Raw genomic sequence first — 22,115 nt, 5'->3', positions numbered from 1 at the left:
TTGGATTGCCCAATGAACGTGATAAAAACGATTATCACTGCTTGCGTTTTCCAGACCTCAACTGCAGCGACAACAGTTATTGTACTGTTGCAGAGATATCCCAGCACTTGGTCGGGTCAAAGATCATGTAGAAAACGGAACTATTCTGAATAGTATTAAAAGAATAGTATGGTCAGATTAATAGTGATACATTTAATCTGGACATGGGTGTAAATTTTGGTATAAATTTACCTTGTAACTAACTACATTCCCACTTTCATATTTATTCGTACAAAAACTGTGAATATTTTTGGCAAGATGATATTAATAGAAAACTAATTATTTTATGTTAAGTATTGAAACGAAAGAATACATGTTATTACATGTTTAAAGGGTAATTAACTATGTTAGGAAAATGGCCATTGTTGCACAATGCTAAAGCTACGCTTTGCTCATCCAATTTCTCTTTGAAATTTTTCTGATGCAATTTCTTTCTTCCGACCTGGTCGATAATTTATACATTGGATCGGTTTCGCTTCGTCGTTGTGTAGCCTTTAGAATGACAAACAAAATAATGAAATGTAGTGATGATTTTTCGTTGTACCTGTGACCTTTGAATATTTCATTTTGTGCGGGAGATCCAGCTTTCAGCTTAGTAAGTGAACTTTTCGGTACATCAGGACCGGTCAACAATAGTACTTTTTCAACGTCGAAAAATCAGTTGTAAAAATCCACAAATTGTACTGGTCGATTGATTTCAAATCCTGAAAGCTATTTTTTCCCAAGTACAAGTTGTTGGTGCGACTGTTGTAGCATTCGTGCAATAAACTCGTGGTCGGTTGATATACATCTCTCGCCAAGATTCGAATGAAGAACCTTCCAGATTCGCCACGTTGTTTCTACCGATTAAAAATTAGTTGTACTTTTTATTCAACTTTAGTCCAATCAGACTTAACATACCTGATACAAGGCCTTTCCCATATTCCGTGATCTCTTTTGCAGACTATTTGTTTATTTAGTCTGGGGTCCCTTGGTAACTAGCTCGTAGCAACTTCAACAGTGTTGCACGATAAATTTATTTTCACCGTTATCAAGGGGTCGCTAAATTTATGGTAACTGGTGGTAAATCGTCAACGGACAAATTTAATGGTAATTTTTCTTCGGAGTGTCTGGTCGTGTTGTCGGCTGAACTGTCAAGGATGAATTTTTGTTCATTCGTAACGTCACGGTAAAAAATTCTATGAATTTCGCCTTAAACCGGTTGATCCGAAAATCTGTCGGAATTCAGTGAGAAGATGCGGACTAAATTGTCAACTCGTTTTCTTCTAATTCTTTCCCAATTTTGCACGTTTTCGTGCTGATTTCCAGGTTATTTTTGAATAAAAACATAATATAAGTGAATATATAAATTTCAATTTTCAAGTTTTTCGGATATAGGGTAACAGAGGTATTTTGGCCCGTTTTAGGATCGATTTTATTTTGGCCCACTTTGTAATAATATCCACCAAATGTTTTAATATCTTTGAAAAATCCTTCCGCAATAGGTAATTTAATGTGATTAGCTTCAAACTGATGCAACATGGGTTACCTAAGATCGATTGAATCCATATAGTTTGTTAGGTGGGCCAAAATATATGAAGTGGCCAAAATACCTCTGTTACCCTACAGAACTAGTAGGGTAACAGAGGTATTTTGGCCCACTTTATGATTGATTTTATTTTGGCCCACTTTATAAAAATATCCACCAAATATTCTAATATCTTCAAAAACCCCTTCCGCTATAGGTAATTTTATGTGATTAGCTTCAAATTGATGCAAAATGAGTTACTTAACATCGATAAAATCCGATGAAATCGATCAAGTTTGTTAGGTGGGCCAAAATACCTCTGTTACCCTACATAACAAGTTCTTGTTTGAATTTCACCATAAACTATTAAAGTACGCTGGAAATTAACAAAAAGGCCTACCTTAGTCAGCATAATCCATTCCTCTAGCTGGAGTGTAGTGAAATGGTTTAAGTCACCTAACTTTTACACTAACACATTCATGAAATGAGCGAATATTCAATGACATTTATAATGTCACTGTCAGTCGGGTTGATCGAGCACCCAACTCAGGCGAAAATTCTAGCTTTGAACCGATCGAGCACTAAAATATGATGCAGTTCATTACTCATTCCGTCATTTAGACAATGTGGGTAGTGTGGAAACTGGGTTAGGTTTGGCAACGAACATATGTTTTTTGGAAAACGACATAAGTTTGGCTAAAACAATTTTCCGAGAAACTTCAGTTTCTAATTTGCCTACAGCCCCTCGATCGTTTGGTCCGACAATTCATTATACCTAACGCTGCGTAACGTACGGTTGATTATGCGCTAGCTTCGTAAACGTTTGTACCGAAGGGCCAATCGTGCATCCATCCATCGATAAATATAAACAAACAAACAAAGCAAGCCACGTGCGCTTGTGTTCGTGTGTTCTGTAATAGCCCAGCCAAGTTTTGGTCGAGTTCGCTTCGCTGATCGGAACGTCGTTCGCACTTCGCAGTCCGTTGAGAGTCACCGTTCAGTGTTGACCTGTTCGCATTGTTGAGTGTGCGGGATAAGGATTTTTGAATTGGAAAACAAATTGGTATCCATTGTCATAATTTTTAGCACAACATACAAACGGGCGTGCAGTAATCTGAACACAGCAGAAAAGAATTCAGACGAGATTATTGTGCAATTTTAGAATAGAACCCATCGGTCAAGACAGTCAAGAAGTGTCGGCGCCGCTGCTCTTTTTTGTGTACCATCGATTTGGATTGAATTTTGGTGTGTGCGTGAGTGTTGGTGTGCGTTCGGCGACAGGAAACTGCGAGAAAGGAAGATTTTTTTTTTTTGGTTTTAATGCAGGAGTTATGAGGCTAGTTTAACGAGTGAAAATTTTAATTGGAAATCAAATAGAAAAACTAGTGCATTAGTGAAACGGTTAATCGAGAAAGTACGGTAATAGAACGAAAGTGGCTACAAATTGAAGTTGAAGGTTGTGTGCGTGTAAACCAGAGGCTCCTGAGTGATTCTGAGTCAAGGGCTGTGTCGGAAAAGCAAGCGGGGACCAACTTTGTAACCTGTCGGGTTAAATTCAAGGGGTCGATCGGCGAAATCGATTTGACTCTGTGTGTGCAAATCAACAGCGGAAGCCTAACTTTCGACCGGATATTATCCTTCCCGGAAAGTGTCAGCTAGCGTACTGCTACCTTGGAAGGGGTGCGCTGTAGCACAACAACACACGGTTTAAGGGAGTGTCCGTGTCCAACGAGAACAACGCGAAAAGTGTGTGCAATCTGATCCGATCCAAATGTGCCTAATATGGCCGTGGCTTGTCTGAAGACTGCTAATCAGCTTCCGTATTCGAGTTCGCCTTCGGGGTCGATTTTGTCCGGCTCGGTTGGCATTGCCGGAAGCGGCACCATGAACGCTTCCGGAGGACACATGCAGAGCCAGCTGACCCGGTCGCTGGAGCGCATCCTGGAGGATGCCAACCTCAGTGGCGAGCTGAAGCTTAGCGGACGGAAGTTGAAGGATTTCCCAAAGGCAGCCGGAAAGTACAATCTCAGCGATACGGTCATTGCAGGTTGGTGTTATGTTACGGTTTTTTTTCTTTTCAAATTCAAATGATTGATATTTTGATTTTAACGAGCGTCAAGGTTGGGTATTTTTTTTTATCAGCGAAAGTTACTCGAGTAGAGCAAATGAACCGCGCTGAAAAATATCGTGTAGAATTACTCAACAAAGCGTACAGTTGGTTTCATCCATCCTTTGCTTGAACCGGTGTGCCAATGCAAAGGTGTATGCTTCCTTCCTGTTCTACGAATGTTTACAAAGATTCATGCAACCTGCTTCTTCGGGTTATTTCACATTTTTCCTTTTATTTTTTTTTTTGTTTCGAGTCATGCCACCGACGTAACCGACGCTTGGTGAAGAACACAAAAAGAAAAGCACGTAGATCTGGGACCAATCTATCTCCGGGGAGGCAGCAAAATAAGCTACACGGCTATAGCAGACAGACGGACAGACAGAGGCAGAAGCACGCGGAACGTGCCATTAAAACTGAAACTCAAGTCCCACTCAGGGACGGGGAAAACGGGCGTCGAGCGATAGTGGCATGAATACAAATTGCATAAAAAGGACTCCCGGTTCGTTCTACGGTGTCCGAAGGACTACGAAGAACAGCTGCTCCATGGTTTTAAATTTGTGATCCAGTCGTCAGCCGTCAGACTAAATGTAAAATTCATATTTAATGATACATGGACGTGTCGTTTTGTGCGATTGGCACGGCGGGGTCCCTGCGGGGGCCGCGCGCCGCCTCCTGTTAAATGATTTATCGACAAAAATATGGTTTCGATACGGTACAATAATTGTCAATCGGCGGTAGAATTTGCTGAAATATCAAAAGCGAAGATTTCAAGACTAAATTCGTTCGTGAAGAGAGAGTACATTTTGTGCAACATCTTAAATTTATAGTTTATTGGTCACCGAGAATACGTGGTCTTGGGGTTTGCTAGCAGTGACAAAATGAGACGCAACAACTGTTGCGGTTTGCAGCATACTGCGTCTCCGGTCCCTGATTTGTTAGCTGTGGTGAAAGAGTGTAGAGAGACAGAAAAAAACTCGAAACCCACCCATTCGGATTAAAATCCGCTCCGGTCGGTTCGAACGAGTGGGATTTGTTTATTTTAGACGCATTCGTGTCAACCGTTCTTCTTTGAACGCGCGAACAAGTTCACGACGACAGACCTGTGCTGACCGATTTAGAGAATTAAGTCGATGTTGAAACATTTCATTCGACGCCTAGTCGATCGATAGGAAAAAAAAACGAAACGACATTGTTACAACTGATATAAAATTCTTCAATCAGCTCTTGTCATAGGCACCGGGACGATCGGAGAAAAGGGTGTGCCTTTCCAGCGGGATCCAGTCAATCCGTGAATGAATCACTATGCCAACAACATGTTGGGTGGGATGTTACTCCACGCATATGTTTGCAAAGTTTTTCGCGCCGGTCTGGCACCCGGTTGGGACTCAGCTCCCTCCTCGAGCAGCGATGATCTCATTTGTTTACCACCGGTTTCCGGTCTCGACCCTATGCATGCAAGCAGGCACCTTTGCCTTCACCATTTTTTTCTCCGTAATCAGTTTCGATTTGTAGCCAGCCAGCCAGCTGTTATCAGCTATTGAGCAGAAATGTAATGTTATGTCGGTCGGATTAAACCCCGGGTCTGTGATTGTACTGGTCAGAGGACGTCAGGGGTAGAGATTGAAATGTATATCATTGGAGCATTATGTGAAAGTTTCTAAGGAAAAGAAAACCAACGGCCTAATTACCTTTCCTAAATTTCGTGGAAATGAGTGCACCTAATTCTTTATCATAGCGATAAGATAGTAGTTTAGGCTTAGGTAACACGAATGAAAGGGTAACTGTTTGCTAATGTATTGAGCTTACCTGAATTTATGGGTCTTTATTATCGTGAAGAACCATAATTGAATATTATTGAATATTGTGGTTCTATATTTTTCCAACGAAGTTTTTATTCACTAACTTATCAGCTATTTTAACTTTACCTAGCGATGTGATAATGCCTTTCTCTTTCATCGACACAGTTTTATTGAAATATGTTCATTTTTGACATCAATTTATTCAGATTGGTTCGGGTAGTTTAATACAATTTTCTTCAGCTCTTATGTCGCATATTCGACAACATTGTCGTTTTGCGAGACCTTTTCTTAGTACATGTTCCCGCACCCCGCCCTCGTCCAAAGCCACCTTGGGGTAATAGAAACCTACGTGAACTTAAAAGGTTACGAGCAGATGCACTTCGGCACTTCCAATTGACGAAACCCAATAACAAGGAGGGATTTTGCTCAAGCTAGTAACAATTATCGGTCTTACAACCGCTATTTCTACTCTAAGCACGTACAAAAGACTCAATCCAATCTGAAACGAAATCCGAAGAAATTTTGGTCTTTTGTTAATGGCAAACGCAAAGAAAACTGACTTCCTTCCAGCATGTTCCTTGAAAATGAAACATCGAACACTCTAAGAGGCACCTGATACTTATTCGCACAACACTTCTCGAGAGTATTCAATACCGACTCGGCTAAATCAACTCAGGTGGAACGATGCCTTCAAAATGTTCCATATAATGTGATAAATATTGCAAACACTCGATTTTCTGATGAGAATATTATGGCGGCAATAAGTAAATTGAAATCCTCAACATCAACTGGACCAGATGGAATCCCGTCTATAGTACTGAAAAGATGTTCAAGAGCTTTGTGTGCGCCTCTCAGATTAATTTTCAACCAATCATTGTCGCAGTCACGGTTTCCTGCATGCTGGAAACAATCGTATATGTTCCCGATCTTCAAAAAAGGAGATAAATAAAATATTGCAAATTACCGAGGTATAACTTCTCTCTGTGCTGGATCAAAGCTGTTGGAGATTTTAGTGGGGAACGTTTTATTCCGTGAAACAAAGACATATATCTCTAATGATCAGCATGGTTTTCATCCAGGCAGATCTACAATCACTAACTTGACACAATTTTGTTCCCTTTGTATTAAGAACATTGAAACTGGATCACTGATAGATACAATTTATACGGACCTGAAAGCTGCGTTTGACCGTGTAGATCATACGCTCTTGATTGCGAAACTGGAGCGTCTAGGTGCATCGTCTAGTTTCTCTCAGTGGCTTAAATCATATCTCGTAGGTCGAGTTTTATCAGTGAAGCTAGGAAATGTCGAGTCACACAACTTCATTAACGAGTCAGGTCCTCAAGGAAGCAATCTCGGACCATTGCTGTGTTCATTATTTTTTAATGACATTTCTTTTGTCATTCCACCAGGAAACTGTTTCTTGTTGTGCAATCGACAGCTGATTGCATGGAACTGAAAGCCCGATAGTCTGGAACTACACTATTTCTGGGGAAACACTTGAAAGAATAACTGTTTTCAAAGATCTGGGTGTGCTTCTTGATTCTCAGCTCTCCTTCAGACATCATTACTCGCATATAATTGCTCATGCAAATAGAAACCTAGGTTTCATTATGAGGATCGCCAAAGAGTTTACTGATTCATACTGCTTGCGAGCGTTATATTACGCGTTAGTACGGTCTACCCTTGAAGCCTCAGTGCATATTTGGTGTCCTTACGCCAGTGTTAGGATCAATAGAATTGAAGCAGTACAATCACGATTCCTACGATCTCTGCCATGGCGTAATTCCGTAAGAACTTCCACCATACATTGAGCGCTGTCGTTTGCTCGACATGGACACGCTAGACAAACGACGAAATATACTCAGAGCTGTATTTATAGCGAAATTGCTGAATGGACAAACTGATGCTCCTGAGATTCTCTCTCAAATATGTATTAATGTCCCACCAAGAACGCTAAGAGCGCGGAATTTCTTGCGACTCGACTTACGAAGAACAGAGTATGGTCAGAACGAACCGATTAGTGCATGTGTAAAGTTTTGTACGACCTTTTTGACTTTTCTGTATCTAGTGTTGTTTTCAAGAATAGGCTTAAGAGACTCAGATAGAGTATTAGTGGAACTAAATTGTTTTTTAGCACTGGACAATGTTTGTACCTTTATTCGTTAGGCTAATGTTTGTGAAATGTAGCTACCTCTTTATATTTGCTAGGTATATTTTCTAGTTTACCGACCAGGAGAGTCTGATAATTTGGTAATCCCATAAAAGATCTGCTGAATTTTATTCAAGTCCGACTACCTGTACATTTATTTTCCAAAATTCAAATCTTCATAGAGAATCGTTAATAAATTTGTAGGTCATATTAGTGTATGGTTGAATGAACTGAATGTTGAATGAAATGCTATGCCGTACCAACATAGTAATCAAATGATGTCAGTGTCATGTCAGTGAAAATAGGCGATTGCACTACGTCTCCATTCACTGTCAGTTCCGGAGTTCCTCAAGGCAGTCATCTTGGACCATTCATATTCCTACTTTACCTTAACGATTTAAACATTTGCTAAAATGCTTGAAACCATCGTATGCTGATGATATTAAACTCTTTCACCTTATCAAAACCGTCGAAGATGCCAGATTCTTGCAGTCACAACTGGACATTTTTACAAATTGGTGTAGAGTAAACCGAATGCCCGTAATGCTTCAAAATGTTCTGTCACTTCATTCACTCGCAAACATTCTATGATTGAATTCGACTACACGATCTTACAAACTGTTCTTAGACGAGAATCGTGTATTAAAGACTTGGGAGTTATCTTGGATTCAAAAATGAATTACAAACAGCAAATTGAATATACTATCAATAAAGCCTCGAAACTGTTAGGGTTCGTCTTTCGTGTTACAAAAAGACTTATATTGTGCTTTAGACCGTTCTACACTAGAATATGCATCTGTTGTTTGGTCGCCCTACTATCCAGAGATGGCATTTCACCAGAGTGATACACGCTGGCGTCAGATTCTTGTCCACACCGAGGATGCAAAAAACGAAGCATCGCGCAAAGAGGAAAGCGCACTTCTTCTCAGTGTCGAATAGACAGAATTTGAGTGTGTGCTTGTGGTTAAAGCAGCTGGCGCGAGTGAAACACATTCTCTTCGCATGAATCGCTCACACGCGCTCTCGTCTAAATACACCCAAGTGACCACTGGCGCGTGATGGTGAACTGTGAACTTCAATTAATAGAGATTAGATCTGGTCTTGCTATGAAAAATTTGCAAGGAAAACCGAAAATTTTACGATAAATTGTTTTATTTTGCTGATTTTGCGTGTCCACGCTTCTTCTACACAAACCATACAGCAGAGTGCTCACCGGCGTGTACACCTCTGTGAAAGTATCTGCATCCAACTCAGAGAATTTATTAGCTAATGCTCTAGCACTTTGGTGTGATTCAGTGGAAGAGGTAAAAGGAAATAAACAAACGCACTCATGATGCGTGCACACTTTATACAACAGTGGTTTATATATGTGAAAGAGAAGAGCTCTCGTTGAAGTTGTCAGTGCGAGGGGAGAAATTTTGCTTGCTCTTCGTCACACAGAGGAGATGGACATGACTGCTACTATCAAAATGACATTCAACGCATAGAAAATATTCAACATAAATTTATTCGTTTTGTGCTTCGCCAACTACCATGGAGAGACCCCCTGAATCTTCCGAGTTACCAAGATCGCTGCAAGCTCATAGATCTCGATATACTATCTGTTCGCCGAAATGTGTTCAAGGCAGTTTTCATTGCTGATCTTTTCCAGCCACGAATTGATTGCTCGGAGCTGTTACGTTTGCTAGATTTTGATATTCGCCGTCGTTGTCTTCAAACTCATCCTTTCCTACGCATTCCTGCCGCCAGAATCAACTATGGCCACAACGAGTCATTTGTCAGTATGTGCCGAGTGTTCAATCGCTGTTCAAGGCAGTCCGACTTTCATCTAACTCGTGATACTATCAGGAAATTGTTTTGTCGAACACTATCTCTTTAGAAGTTTATCGTTAGTTCTAAGTACTTCGCTATGTAGTTATAATAGTTAATGATATGCAATATGTTATAATAGGGGCTTTTCCCTGCTCCAGAAATAAAAAAATAAAAAAAATGTAATAGGGTAACAGGTATTTTGGCCACTTCATGTATTTTGGCCCGCCTAACAAACTTTATGGATTTAATCGGTGTTAAGTAACTCATGTTTGAAGTTAATCACATTAAATTACCTATTGCGGAAGGGTTTTTCGAAGATATTACAAAATTTGATGGATATTTGTACAAAGTGGGCCAAAATAAACTTAATCCTAAAGTGGCCCAAAATACCTCTGTTACCCTAAAATGTAGCTCACCTCACTTTCTCAAATATGATTGAATAGTTTTTCACTAACTTAAATTCAAATGTAGTATATGAATGTAGCAGTATTTTACAACAGAAATCTTCAAAACTATTTTCTAAACTTTTTTAAATTGTGGTATTTCGGGGAATTTCTGCTGTAATATATAGGAGCCAATGAAAATGAGAATGGCATCATTACAATACTAGGGGGATTAAAACAGGCTTTTGCATCCCAATTAGCATTAAAGACCGCCCGTGGGTTGCTACTACGTTAATGATCAAAACGAATGTTCATTTTTCTGAAACAACTTGCTAGGAAGTAGCACGTAGTTTCACACTGTTTGTATTTATATATGCTTCCTACTAAAATACGAAATTTCTTTCGAAACTCGTAAAACTCCGGACAGTCAGCTGTCGGGATTTTTGCTATCGATACATATATTAGATTCATTATGCTCCCAACCAAAATAGTAAAATATCAAATTGATCCTCCTCGCAGTCTAAACTTTATTTTAATACGTCCTAATTAAGTACGGTCGCAAGAAATATCTACACGATTATAAACTTCAAGAACGTGTCTTAAACTTAGCATCTAACCCGAAGAAAAATAGATCCATTGATCAAACGTCCCCCGATTAATCGACGGAGTTTAGTTTAGTCCGATTTTTAGTAAGAAGAAATATAATAAGACACTATGAATAAGAAAAATGTGAAATATCTCTAAGGAACGATCTCAGCAGTATCCTGCTTCTCCTATTCGCACTGCTGTTGTGGGTTAGCTGCAAACCAATTTTAGATTTTCAACTTGAATCACACGATTGACTTGTAAATTTTCACATTCTATGCAAATCTGATAACACCGACAAAAGATGTTCAGATGGCGCTACGATCGTTTGACATAGCTTAATTTTGGGCGGTAAATTCGCAGTATCCGTCGCTGAACATTTCGGCAGTCGACAAAAGGGACTAACTACAAATGAGAGACTCTCTTGATTTACTTTCTCTTTCGATTATTACGGAGCCATTACTGCAACTTCTTGAAAGTTTGTAGATTTTATTTGATAGTATTGCGAAGAGTAAGGCGTCAAATATAAAACCAATCCGGTAAATCGTGAAAGAAAGAGTAAACAAAAAGAAACTGTCATTTGCAATTAGGCCCTTTTCTCGTGGGACTATCGATTTTTTACTTCCGCGAATTAGCATTATTCAATAAATAACATTTTCCACTAACCAACACACACTTGCCACAGCTGCACCATCACTCGAAATAACTGTTTCGAGCAAATACTTCACTATAAGTTGTTTGATACACATTGTAAATTGAACTAAGTAAGTGTAAGTGAAAACTAAAGATTGAGGAATGGATTTTCGCTTCTGCTTTTCTAAAATAACGATATACTTTTGGATAGGATTTTTTATTAAACTTATTTCGACGCTCTGCAAGTCGATAAAATCTGTCAATAACTTCAATAAAATCGCTTCGACGTTGCAACTAAGACAGCAATTTGTTTTCAACTGCCATAAGCATAAGCTACTGAAGCCTCTTCTGAAGGTGTTCATAGTAGTTTTAGAAGAACCAAACGTGACAGAGAGAAAAACAAATCTCAGTACTTTGCTGAGTAATTCCTTCTCTTCAATTTGACCAGTTGTGCAGTGCACGAGGTGCATATGAGGACGAGACGTCACTGATTTTATTTCCAAATTTTCTAATTTCAACGGAAGAAAGTATCCCAGTTAGTTATTTTAGATCGCACATAATGCGAACCAGTTGAACAGTGCAACACTCTTATTGACGTGTTGAACTGAAACAAGCTTTTGAGTATGATCAGTATCTAACGAAAGAACAGATTGGAGAAAACCGACATGTGAACACAATGATGTAATGAAAACCGAGAAAATGTTACCGCAGAGACGAGACTCGAACCCGTAGCTAACTCCTAACCGGGGAAATTGTTTTACCAATTAAACTACACTGCATATGAAAACACATGAAGAGAAAGTCCAATTGGACTTTCAATTGGACTTTCTTGCAGGGTAGTTTAATTGGTAAAACAATTTCCCCGGTTAGGAGTTAGCTACGGGTTCGAGTCCTGTCTCTGCGGTAACATTTTCTCGGTTTTCATTATATCATTGTGTTCACATGTCGGTTTTTTTCAATCTGTTTCCCCGTTAGATACTGTTCATATTGAAACTAGCTCAAGACGGCTCTACGTCTTAACAAAGACTAAAACAAATCGTTGAAGGTCAATAAAAGGTTTGTGTACCTTTACCATTGTGTTTGAGATCACACAATCGTCACTGCTGCTACCTCACACTAGTGGAGATTCATGAAATCGATGGATGAAACTATCGTGTGTTATCTCGTAGATAGCGAAATAGACAAAAACAAAAGAACCGATTTGTGGAATTTATCCGATGTTTCTAACTATTGAGTATTTTTTGTCATCATTTATTCATCTAGATCAGAACCTAAATGCTGGACCACAATTCAGAAACTGGCACTGAAATTCAGTTGCAAAAATCAGATTCGGAATCCAGATCAATAATTTTGCTCATGAATTCATTTTCAAAATCCTAAAGAGTTTCTAAATTTAGTTCTAGAACTGAATTCTGCACTCATATGAACCTGAATTAAGTGCCAGCATGCAGGTTCTGAATTCTGAACCCGAAATCTGGAATGAAATTCTGAAACTGAATTCAGGAAATAAATTCTGGTTCTAAAATCAGCTTCGGAATTTGGTTCTAAAATTAGCTTGGAATTCGGAATTATTTGGGTTCTAGAATCAGCTTCAAATTTAGTTCTAATATTTATGTCTTGAATTTTTTTCCAGAAATCTGACGTTAAGTTCCTGAATCAGATATCTGGATTCGTATAAATTCAGTTCCAAAATAATTCCAAATTTAAAATTCAATTCCAGAATTTTAGTTTTAAATTCTTAACTTGTATTCTGGAACTAAACTCTGAAAGGGAGAGGGTGATTTCCCCGAAAGTTGTTTCGCCGAAAGGGTCATTTCGCCTGGCTCAGCTTTCGTCGCCTTGGTGGCTTTGTGCTGCCGAGACATTTTGGCTTCGGTCATGTGGCTTAATAATATGATGTTACTCTTTTGGCGAAATGTTTCTTTCGGCGAAAATGGCTTTCGGTGAAATAGCGTTGGGCGAAGTGGTCCATTCGACGAAATGTCATTCGGCGAAATGACTTTCGGCGAAACGGCTGTCGGTGAAATAAATTTCAGCGAAATGGCTTCCGGTGAAATAGCTTTTGGCGAAATGGCTGTCGACGAAATGGCTTCTGACGAAATATCTTTCGGTGAAATGGCTTTCGGCGAAATGGCTTTCAACGAAATGGCATTTGGCGAAATGGCTTTCGCTGAAAAGGTTTTCGGCGAAGTGGCCTATTCGGCGATATGTCATTCAGCGAAATGTCATTCGGCGAAATGACTTCCGGCGAAACGGCTGTCGGTGAAATAGCTTTCGGCGAAATAGTTTTTGGCGAAATGGCTTTCGGTGAAATGGTTTTCGACGAAATGACCCTGACCATTCTGAAACTGAACTCCGAAATTAAATTTTAAACCTGGAATTCAGTTCAGAATTCAGGATGGCTCTGAATTCAGTTCCCGAATCCAGATCTAGTATTCGTAAGCTGAAAAGCGAAATGATAGCACGACTTGAAAGTTTGAGACTTTATACCAATAAGGTCTCTTGTTGCCGGAAGGTCCTTACCAAGATGTACAGGGCCGTTTAAGGCAGAAGAAGACATGTTCGATTTCGACTATGGTTTACCCTTTATATTCGTCCGGTTGAACATCGGGTTGATGTGTAGCTCAGTACCGGATCGTCCGGGTGCCAAAAAGGTAAGCAAATGCGATCAGTTTCCCTCACTGTTTCGAAAAGTTCAGAAGAACTTAATTAATCGTACATTTCTGATCATATTTCTGATGGCGTGGAGAAAGAATTATATTATTGCGCTTCGTAAAACTCGAGATGTTCACCATTATGTTCTACCCATTCATCAAAATGGACTGAAATAAAAAACAAATGAAAATAAAGCAGAAATAGAAATTTGCGTGGTACGGAAGGAATGTGTAAAGTGTTATTTTGCAAAATGATGCCACATGGACGAAGCAGATAATTGAACCACGCGCACCAAAGTCTAAACATGTACACGGATGTTCTGATCAATAGGGTTACTTTCTGAGTTGCGTTTCATCACATCCAGTGTAGTTCAACTGGCAGAATGATTCACCGAGATAGCCGAAAACTGCGAGTTCGGTATAATTTCTATTTTACTTTGTTCACAATGTTTGTTAATCTGCCTAAAATTGCAGTGTTTGAATGAACGGAATAATGTAAGCCACTGAAACGAGTTCCGTGCTGAAGGTGCATCGTCACTTCCTTATACAGTCATATTACATCAAAAGTACTTCAACCGATAAACTTCTTGGATAAGATGGTACCAGTTTCCACTTTTGTACTGCGAATTCAAAACTTGATTGTAAATCATAAAAATGGAACATTTATTGCTGGCTCTATAAATTGAAGCTCTGAAGCCCAGTGGAACGTAACCGCCATCAGAGACAGCAGCAGCAAAAAAAAAAACCGCGGCGTCTTGAAGTCGCCTCCGACGCAAAAGGGAATCGAATGACCGCGAAACGTCAGCACTTGAGAAATCAATAAATGCTTGACGGGTGAGTTCGAACCTAAATGGGTCATATTTCTGTTAAGTTCAAATGATTTTATCGATGGGGAAAAAATAGAAAACACAATTGTTTACTATCGCAACTCATACCTGTATATCTATTTTTATAGGTGCCCGTGACAATCCCATTGGCCACTCGACAAATAATGCAAGGTCCAGGGGTCAGCGCACAAAGTCGACGCATTCAAGAACCACGCTCCAACCATCATCGAAGCGTTCCAGCCAAAGTCATCGCCCCAGTGCCAATGACTTGTATTTTCTTGTTCCGTTGGCCGCGCTAGAGAGTCCCATGGATCCATAGGCGACACCGAGTCTCTATGGCTGGCAAACTAACGGGCGGGCTGACGGGAGTTATCACCGGAAAAAAGAAAAGTTTCCTTGCACTTTTCTGGTCTCTTCCAGTGCCGCAATTGCGGGATTATGCCGCAGGCAAGAATGAAGACAGGAAAAAGCTCGCTTTCCATGCCATTGACATCTCTTGTAACACGGGAGACAGACAGCAGTGGGAAACTACTTGCCTGCATAGGACGATGGTGGCTGCTGTTTGTTATTCTTCACAAGCACACACACACACACACTTACAGACAAACCAGTAGAACCATCCCGGCGACGTCGTTCTTATCGCACGGGATTCCACCGGTTGATGTACGAAACGTCCGTCGCCGCTTGGAGTCTGATCAAAGGCCGGAACACTGATGGGAACCGTAGGTTGGTTGTTTTACCTCTTCCTGTCGTTCGTCCTGCCGTTTTGCTAATATAGGATAGGCCCTCCGGCGCTCGGGTCTCGAAGTCATTGAAGCCAGTGTTGTTTATGGTTAGCTGAACAGTTGATGAATCACTGTTTGCATCTTTTCCTTTTCTGAATTGGTTCAGTCAGTCAGACTGCAAATGAACCACTTTTTTTCTTACTGGCTCCCGTTGAAATTGATTAATGCACCGCTGGAAACATGTTTATGAGACTTGTTATACATAAGTTTTCACTGTTCAACAATTGAATAGATCGCCTCGTCGGGAATAAAAAATTGGATTAGGATTGTCGTTCAACGAACGTACGTTTCTGCCAACATCAAGTTTTACTTTGCGATTAGCGCCCGGCTTATGCGATCATATGCAAATTAGGATTCCCGCCCGTCTCCACCGCGGCGACCGACCATTGTATGCAGATGCGAATACGGGACTGATGGTGGTGATGGTGGTGATCTACGTCACCTCATTTCCATTGTACCGAACTTCCTCTCCCGGTTGAGCTGGAGTCTTCCGAGCGTCAATCCCATCGTCACAAATTGAATGTTGGTCGGTCGGTCGCATCTCGAACGCTACAAACGGTCGTTGCTTTCACGGTTCACGCATATCAGCGATACATTGTTTTCGGTTGTGTGTAAGCTGCTGACGATTAGCGGGATAGTGCTGGTAGCATTTAGTGTCCAATTAGGGCACCACAATTCTGGAACGGGATTGATTTTCTTCGGGGCCCGGCCAAGGCCAGCTTGGATTTAGTCAGCCAAATGTTTATTTGCATTTTTTTATGTGCGTTGCTGTGCGTTTCTTTGGAACTGATTTGATATGCCGGACGTAGCTAACAGGATTATTTCATGCGATCGTTTTAGCGTTGCATGTTTTTATATAATAATAATAACGAAATACTTATCATTTTTGGCACGTAGTAACTAAAATAGCCAGATTATGTGCCGTCCAGTTATTCTAATAAACCGAGTCCTATCGCCGAATTTTATCTTATCTTATTTTATTTTATCTTATTTTATCTTAAGACGCGAGATAGGTCCCGTTGCACTTCTAGCAGTGTGTCTAGACTAATTAGTAGCCCGCCATTTTGATAATTTGTCAGTTGATGAGAATTATTTCACGGCAAACGATGAAGAACAAAGTGAACGAATCTTGCATTAAGTAGTTCAATTTGAATTGCTCTGCACTGACGAGTCTAATGTCGATTTTCATTGAATCCACTCGCTCGGTGCCAGTGTTTTGCCCTGACAGCCGATTAATGAACCGGTTTTGTAAAGTTTGGTTTGCACGCATGCTACTCGGAAAAGAAAACGGGTTAGTTGCCCGCGAATTGCCTCGAAAGTGCATTTTTTTCGTGCGGTGCAAATCAATGGAACACAGTGCACCTGTTTTGATTGCCCGACTGCACGAAAAGTGCACGAATCGAGCAAAACACTCCACGAGTGTTTTCAATGAAAAACGACATAAGACGAAATGTAAAGAAATGTTAAATCTTCACTGTTTCGGCTCCATTCTATGCGAATATTTTTGGTAGCAAGAGTTCCAAATCACCGAACAATGTTCGAGAGTTGTACGAAAAAGCGAGTTTAAAGGGATTTTGAGCAGTGCTTAGCAAATACGAATTACGAATCCTAAGTTATGATTTGTTGCTTGAATGTCATTTGTTCATCGAAAAGAATGCCGAGATCTTCAACGCTAGCTGATTGGTTTAGAACGGATCTTTAGAGAAAGTATTCGAATTGAAATGGCTGTTTTTGTATTCGTGAATTTAACAGTTGTGCTAGTTAATAATGCAGGATTTTATCTAGAGGTGCCTCTGCAAACAGAAATCCCATCGAACTCTTGGAACATGCTCTATCGATCGTGATTCTTGAACTTAGGTTTGAACGCTTTAAAACTGGGGATTTCCGTTGGAACGACGAAGAACGAACAGGTGAACTCGAAAAAATTTAAAATTTGCCGAATGGCAAGGATTGTTGAACGAAGACGATACCTAAACTCAAAAATTAATTGCGAAGAAAAGAAACGGTTACTTGTCAACCCATCTCTAATCGTCTTTCGATCATAGGGAAAAGTTCAGAAGGTCGGCAATTGGGTTTCTCATGAGCTGAATGATAGACAGCAGCAAAAACGAAGAACGGTTTTCCGATTTTGTTTTGTCGTGAATACGATTCACTTTACTATGGGACGTCTTTTCAAAATTTACCCTGTACAAGATGGATAGAACATAATCGCGAATATCTCTTGTTGTATGTATTAAAATTTCAGTAGTATGAGATGACCACAACTAACTCAAAATTTAAATTTTCTAAAATGTTTAGTATGAACGAGCATTTAGATGAAATTCAGTGCCAAAATAAGGCGGACAAGGTTCCAACCCCATGAATTGAATGAACCACAGCGCAAAACCGACATATGGAAATACGAATTATTTTTAGTGGTTGAGTGCAGTAGGTTAACGACATATTCTGTTCGCTAGTAAAACAGACACGAATTATGTATGGTTATAAACTGACTAATGTGTGGGAGACAAATTTGTGCATGTTGTTTAAGACGGTCAAATTAGGCATTCAAATCATAACAAAAATGCTATTATAATTGAATTTCTCGCCTTTTGCGAAATGGTTCATTCTATGTTACAGATCAAAACCCGATGACAGTACTTTACCTAGCTGATTCCAACTATGTATCATTTTATAAACGAGCTGAATAATCTTTTTCATACGGAACTACAATTGGCTTGTAATTCACTAAAAGTATCAAGTTTGTGGAGTGCATATCATAATAGTGACCAGGTGAATAATACTCTACCATTCCTCAAAAATTGTCGAAGGAATTCTAGATACTTTTTGTTCACGTTTGGCGAGGCGATATCCACAATTTATATTTTACAGTTCTTAAGTTCGGGTCGTGGATATTCTTTGAAATCGCTATACAATTTGTATTTTCGAGACGGGTTTGACAAGTAAATCATTGAAATTAATGCCATGTTTATTCCCAACTTAGATTTAGAAATCCTAGACGGATATGTGGAGCATGTCAGTTTTATTCGTATTCACGTCATCCAGTTATGTTTCTGACATTACCCTCTCGTTTTTTATTTCAAGTTGTTACATTACATTGTAACTTGTTCCAAAAGTACCACTGTCCTTGAGTGAACATGATACACTTGTCCTATATCTCGTAAGGCTTTCCGTGGTGAACAGGTTTTTTTTACAATATTGGCATACGACCAGTTGAATGTAGTATGTGATGAGCGATTTACATGTAATCCCTGATATCTGAACGAATATCCAATAAGGTATAGACTTTGATAAGCTTATGCGTCTGTTAACACTCAAACGATCGGGTTGAGATTTTCATCGAATTTTTTTTTCAAAAATTTTAAAACTTTGGTGAAAATTGACCAATTTTGATGCGGTTGGTGTCAAAAAAATAAACGGGTATTCTTTATTTTGTTCTGTGTTTATCAGTGTTGATATGGTCCAAAAACTCGGAATTATTCCAGATCGCGTTGCGGTAAGTCGTTTTTGCTATTTGGGGGTACTCGATCTAAAAAACTATAAATGTATATGGGAACAGTTATGAAATAATCTGAAATGTGAAAAATTTACTAAACCGCTACAACAAGAATAAAATAATTTTTTGGCCAACCTTCCCCGAGGGTGCTGGAAACGGTCACTAGACTCCCGAAAGGACATATTTAAAAAGATACGAAAATAAAAAATATATGCAAGAATAAACAAAATACAATGTAAAACTGAATTGAGACCGCAAACCACCTCACTCTGTAAGTTATACTAGTTTATGGACAATCCTTTTTGTTTTTCAAGAATAAAAGGAAATTGTTTTGTAGAATACCACACATTTATATATGAGAATATCTGAGATATGAGAAAGGCATCAGTACACCACTAGGTGGAATAAAACAGGTTTTATTTCTTTAAAACCGTTCATCATGTTTGTCACCAAATATTTCGTATTTTGTATGTATTTGCGTCATATCTTACTGGTCACGAAATGATAGTGAAAATAGGAAACTGTACAATTTTACCATCCACTGTTACCACTGAAGTTCCTCAAGGAAGTCACCTTGGACCGTTTATATTTTTACTTTATCTCAACGATCTAAAGTTTTCAATCAAGTGTATGAAACTATCGATCGCCGATGACATCAAATTATTTCATGTCATCCAATTCACTGCTGACGCAGAATTCATGCCAGAGCAGTTGAATAATTTGACTAATTGATGTAATATCAAAAGGATGGTTTTGAACGCCGTCGTCCCTCTTAGTCGCAAACAGTCTGTAGTCAGTTTCGACTATAATGTTTCACAAATTGTTCTGAAACGTACATCGTCTTAGAAGGACCTTGGACTTTAAGTTAAATTTTAAGAAGTATTCGATAATATACTTTGCTTGAAATCATTGCATTGTACCTTAGTTCGCTCTACGCTCTAATATGTCTCGGTTGTCGGGTCACCTTACTACCAAAACGATATCCAACAAATTAAAGCAACAAACATATTTTCGATTCTCTCTACGTCGGCTTGTTTGAAGATACTCTTAGAACCTTCAAGTTACCATGGCAGATTTACACTATCTAATTGCTATCTAATTAGTTTTAATTATTTTAATAATACTATGTTTAAATAAATTGTATCATTTGGATGATTGTAATCTATTGATGCAAAAGAAGACAAGGTTTTATGCCTGTTTGAGAGCAAAAATTCCCTACTCCAAATAAACAATTAGAAATATTTCGCAATTTGCTGCTTGGGTCATTTTGGAACAATTTATGGTGCAAGCTCAAAAAACTGCTTCGAATCGCGAGGCGTACGTGATTTTTGTTTAAAAAAATTGAACACTCAAGTCTTAATTTTTGCGGAGAACACGAACCGTATATCTTTGAAAATTCATATAAAAAATCCACAAAAATAGGGAACCATTTTTTTTGCTGGATGTCTTAAAAATTCATGAAACCTTGAGACTCTGAAATTTTGAAATTTCCAGCACCAACAGCTTTTTTTCTGATATATTAGAAACAAACGAAATGTCGAGATCTGGTGTTATTTCGAAAAAAAATCGACAGTCCTAGACTCTAGATAACTCCAGAGCTCAACGTTTCGTGAAATTTTAAAACCAAATAAGAAAACCGCCTAACTTTCAAAATTTGCATTAAGAAGCTGCATAACTTTGAAATCGCAACATTTTACCTTAGCGATCCCGAATAATTATTGTCGTTACCACTAGCCAATTTCGATTGCCGTCTCTCCATTTTTGAACCGTCTCGCGCAAGTGTCGTCGAACGAATGACGAAATTTTAATAGCTGCAATATTTCCAGCAAATTCTTGCACAATCATTAACTCAAGACCAAGCAAACACCAGGACTGCCATGGCAACATTGTCAAGGAAACGGAGGGGAAATAAACAACGTTTTATTTCGTTATTTCTGTTTTTTAAAATGCTTTCGAAGCTTCCGTTTTGGCGAATTTTCATAGTCCACTAGACCAAGAACCTTTTGTAACCGACTAAGCCGTGGAAAAACACTTACACAATTTCCTTTCGATGGAAAAAATCTCTGCGTACTGCGACATGGTTTTTCGAATATAAACACCGCTAGCGGCTGAGGGCAGATCCTGGTATGTTGTGTTCGATCGTGTTCAAAGTTGGACATTTTGAAGCATTTCCGGGACCGCAATAATACACGATTTATGGGGAGGATGGTTTTACAGGCTACTCAGTTGAAAAATAAAATAAAAGAAAAACTATGGTATGGCAAGCTATTTGCTTTTGCGGTAAATTTACGAAACTGTGAAGAATAAATAAAGTAATAAATGCAGATATGTAAGTCAATCAATGCTTGAGCAAATGTATGATGACACTGACTCATAATTCTTATTCTATTCTGGTCCGATTTGGCTTCGTGTCGTTATGCAAAGTTGGTCATAGACTGACCTGAATCGGAAGCCGAATTACTAAAATCTTCAAAAATTTTAAGAGATTCGTTTTATTGAACGTTTTTGGAAGTTTTGATCACGAGGTATCTTCGATAGCATTGTCAACCGGGTGATGGGAAAGCTTCAAAAGATTGAACTGGAGTGTCTAAAATCGTTTCTAATTCATCGAAAAGTTCGAGACAAGTTGTAAACGAAGCAGTTTTCGGAAATCTTCCATGTGTTGCTGATAAAAGTTTTAGGGAAATCATCTTGTGAAAATATAGATGAATTTCAACTGAACTGAGGGACTGGACCACCAACCCGGTCCAGAGTATAAAACGTATAGTATAAACGCTACTAGCACAGGATTCGTAGCGTTTGTAAGATGTGTCAGCACTAGCTAGGCTATTGTCTTGTACATTACCGAATCAGCTGCAAAGTCTGTTGGTCAAGTTTCGTATCGGAATGTAGAAACCATAGTTTTTTGAAACAGATTTTGCAGATATTTATGACACAAGTTTTGCTGTCCAGAAGAGCTATTTCTTTATAAAATTTGGAATGGCTCTGAAAAGAGCCTTTATCTGTAATCAACTGAATGCTTTTTATTATGCCTATGGAATGCGATGGTTGACAAAAACTACGCATCGATAGAAATTCTCGAATTAACTGTCCAATCCATCTTTGCATCAACAGTAGTTCTTGTTCCTCCAGCTAACGACCAATACGCCCAAAGTCGGGGTAAAATAAATGATATAGTAACAAATTTTACTTTTCATCACTGTCAACACGGGAAAGACTAAAGAGGATGGATGGATGAAAGAAATTGGGAAAAAATGAAAATTTGTGAGAAAAAATTACCGCGTCACTAAGAAGATCGCAAGAAAGTTTATGATCTGGCAAGGTATTTTCAGC

At 39.1% G+C, this 22,115-nt stretch overlaps 1 protein-coding gene across 2 annotated transcripts in view; it reads left to right on the top strand.

Moving 5' to 3' along the window:
• The first annotated feature begins 2,534 nt into the window (after positions 1-2,534).
• The window catches only part of LOC131430275 (leucine-rich repeat and calponin homology domain-containing protein), a 208,979-nt gene continuing 189,398 nt past the window's right edge, over positions 2,535-22,115 (top strand). For both annotated transcript variants that reach the window (XM_058595106.1, XM_058595105.1), the window contains exon 1: positions 2,535-3,593. In XM_058595106.1, the coding sequence (XP_058451089.1) occupies positions 3,329-3,593 (265 nt within the window). In that variant the 5' untranslated portion in view covers positions 2,535-3,328. The remainder of the gene's footprint in view (positions 3,594-22,115) is intronic.

This window comes from Malaya genurostris, chromosome 2 (genome assembly GCF_030247185.1).
Source record: "Malaya genurostris strain Urasoe2022 chromosome 2, Malgen_1.1, whole genome shotgun sequence".
Classification (NCBI taxonomy): domain Eukaryota; kingdom Metazoa; phylum Arthropoda; class Insecta; order Diptera; family Culicidae; genus Malaya; species Malaya genurostris.
Note: the sequence above shows the minus strand (reverse complement) of the source record. Positions and strands in the feature narration are given on the sequence as shown.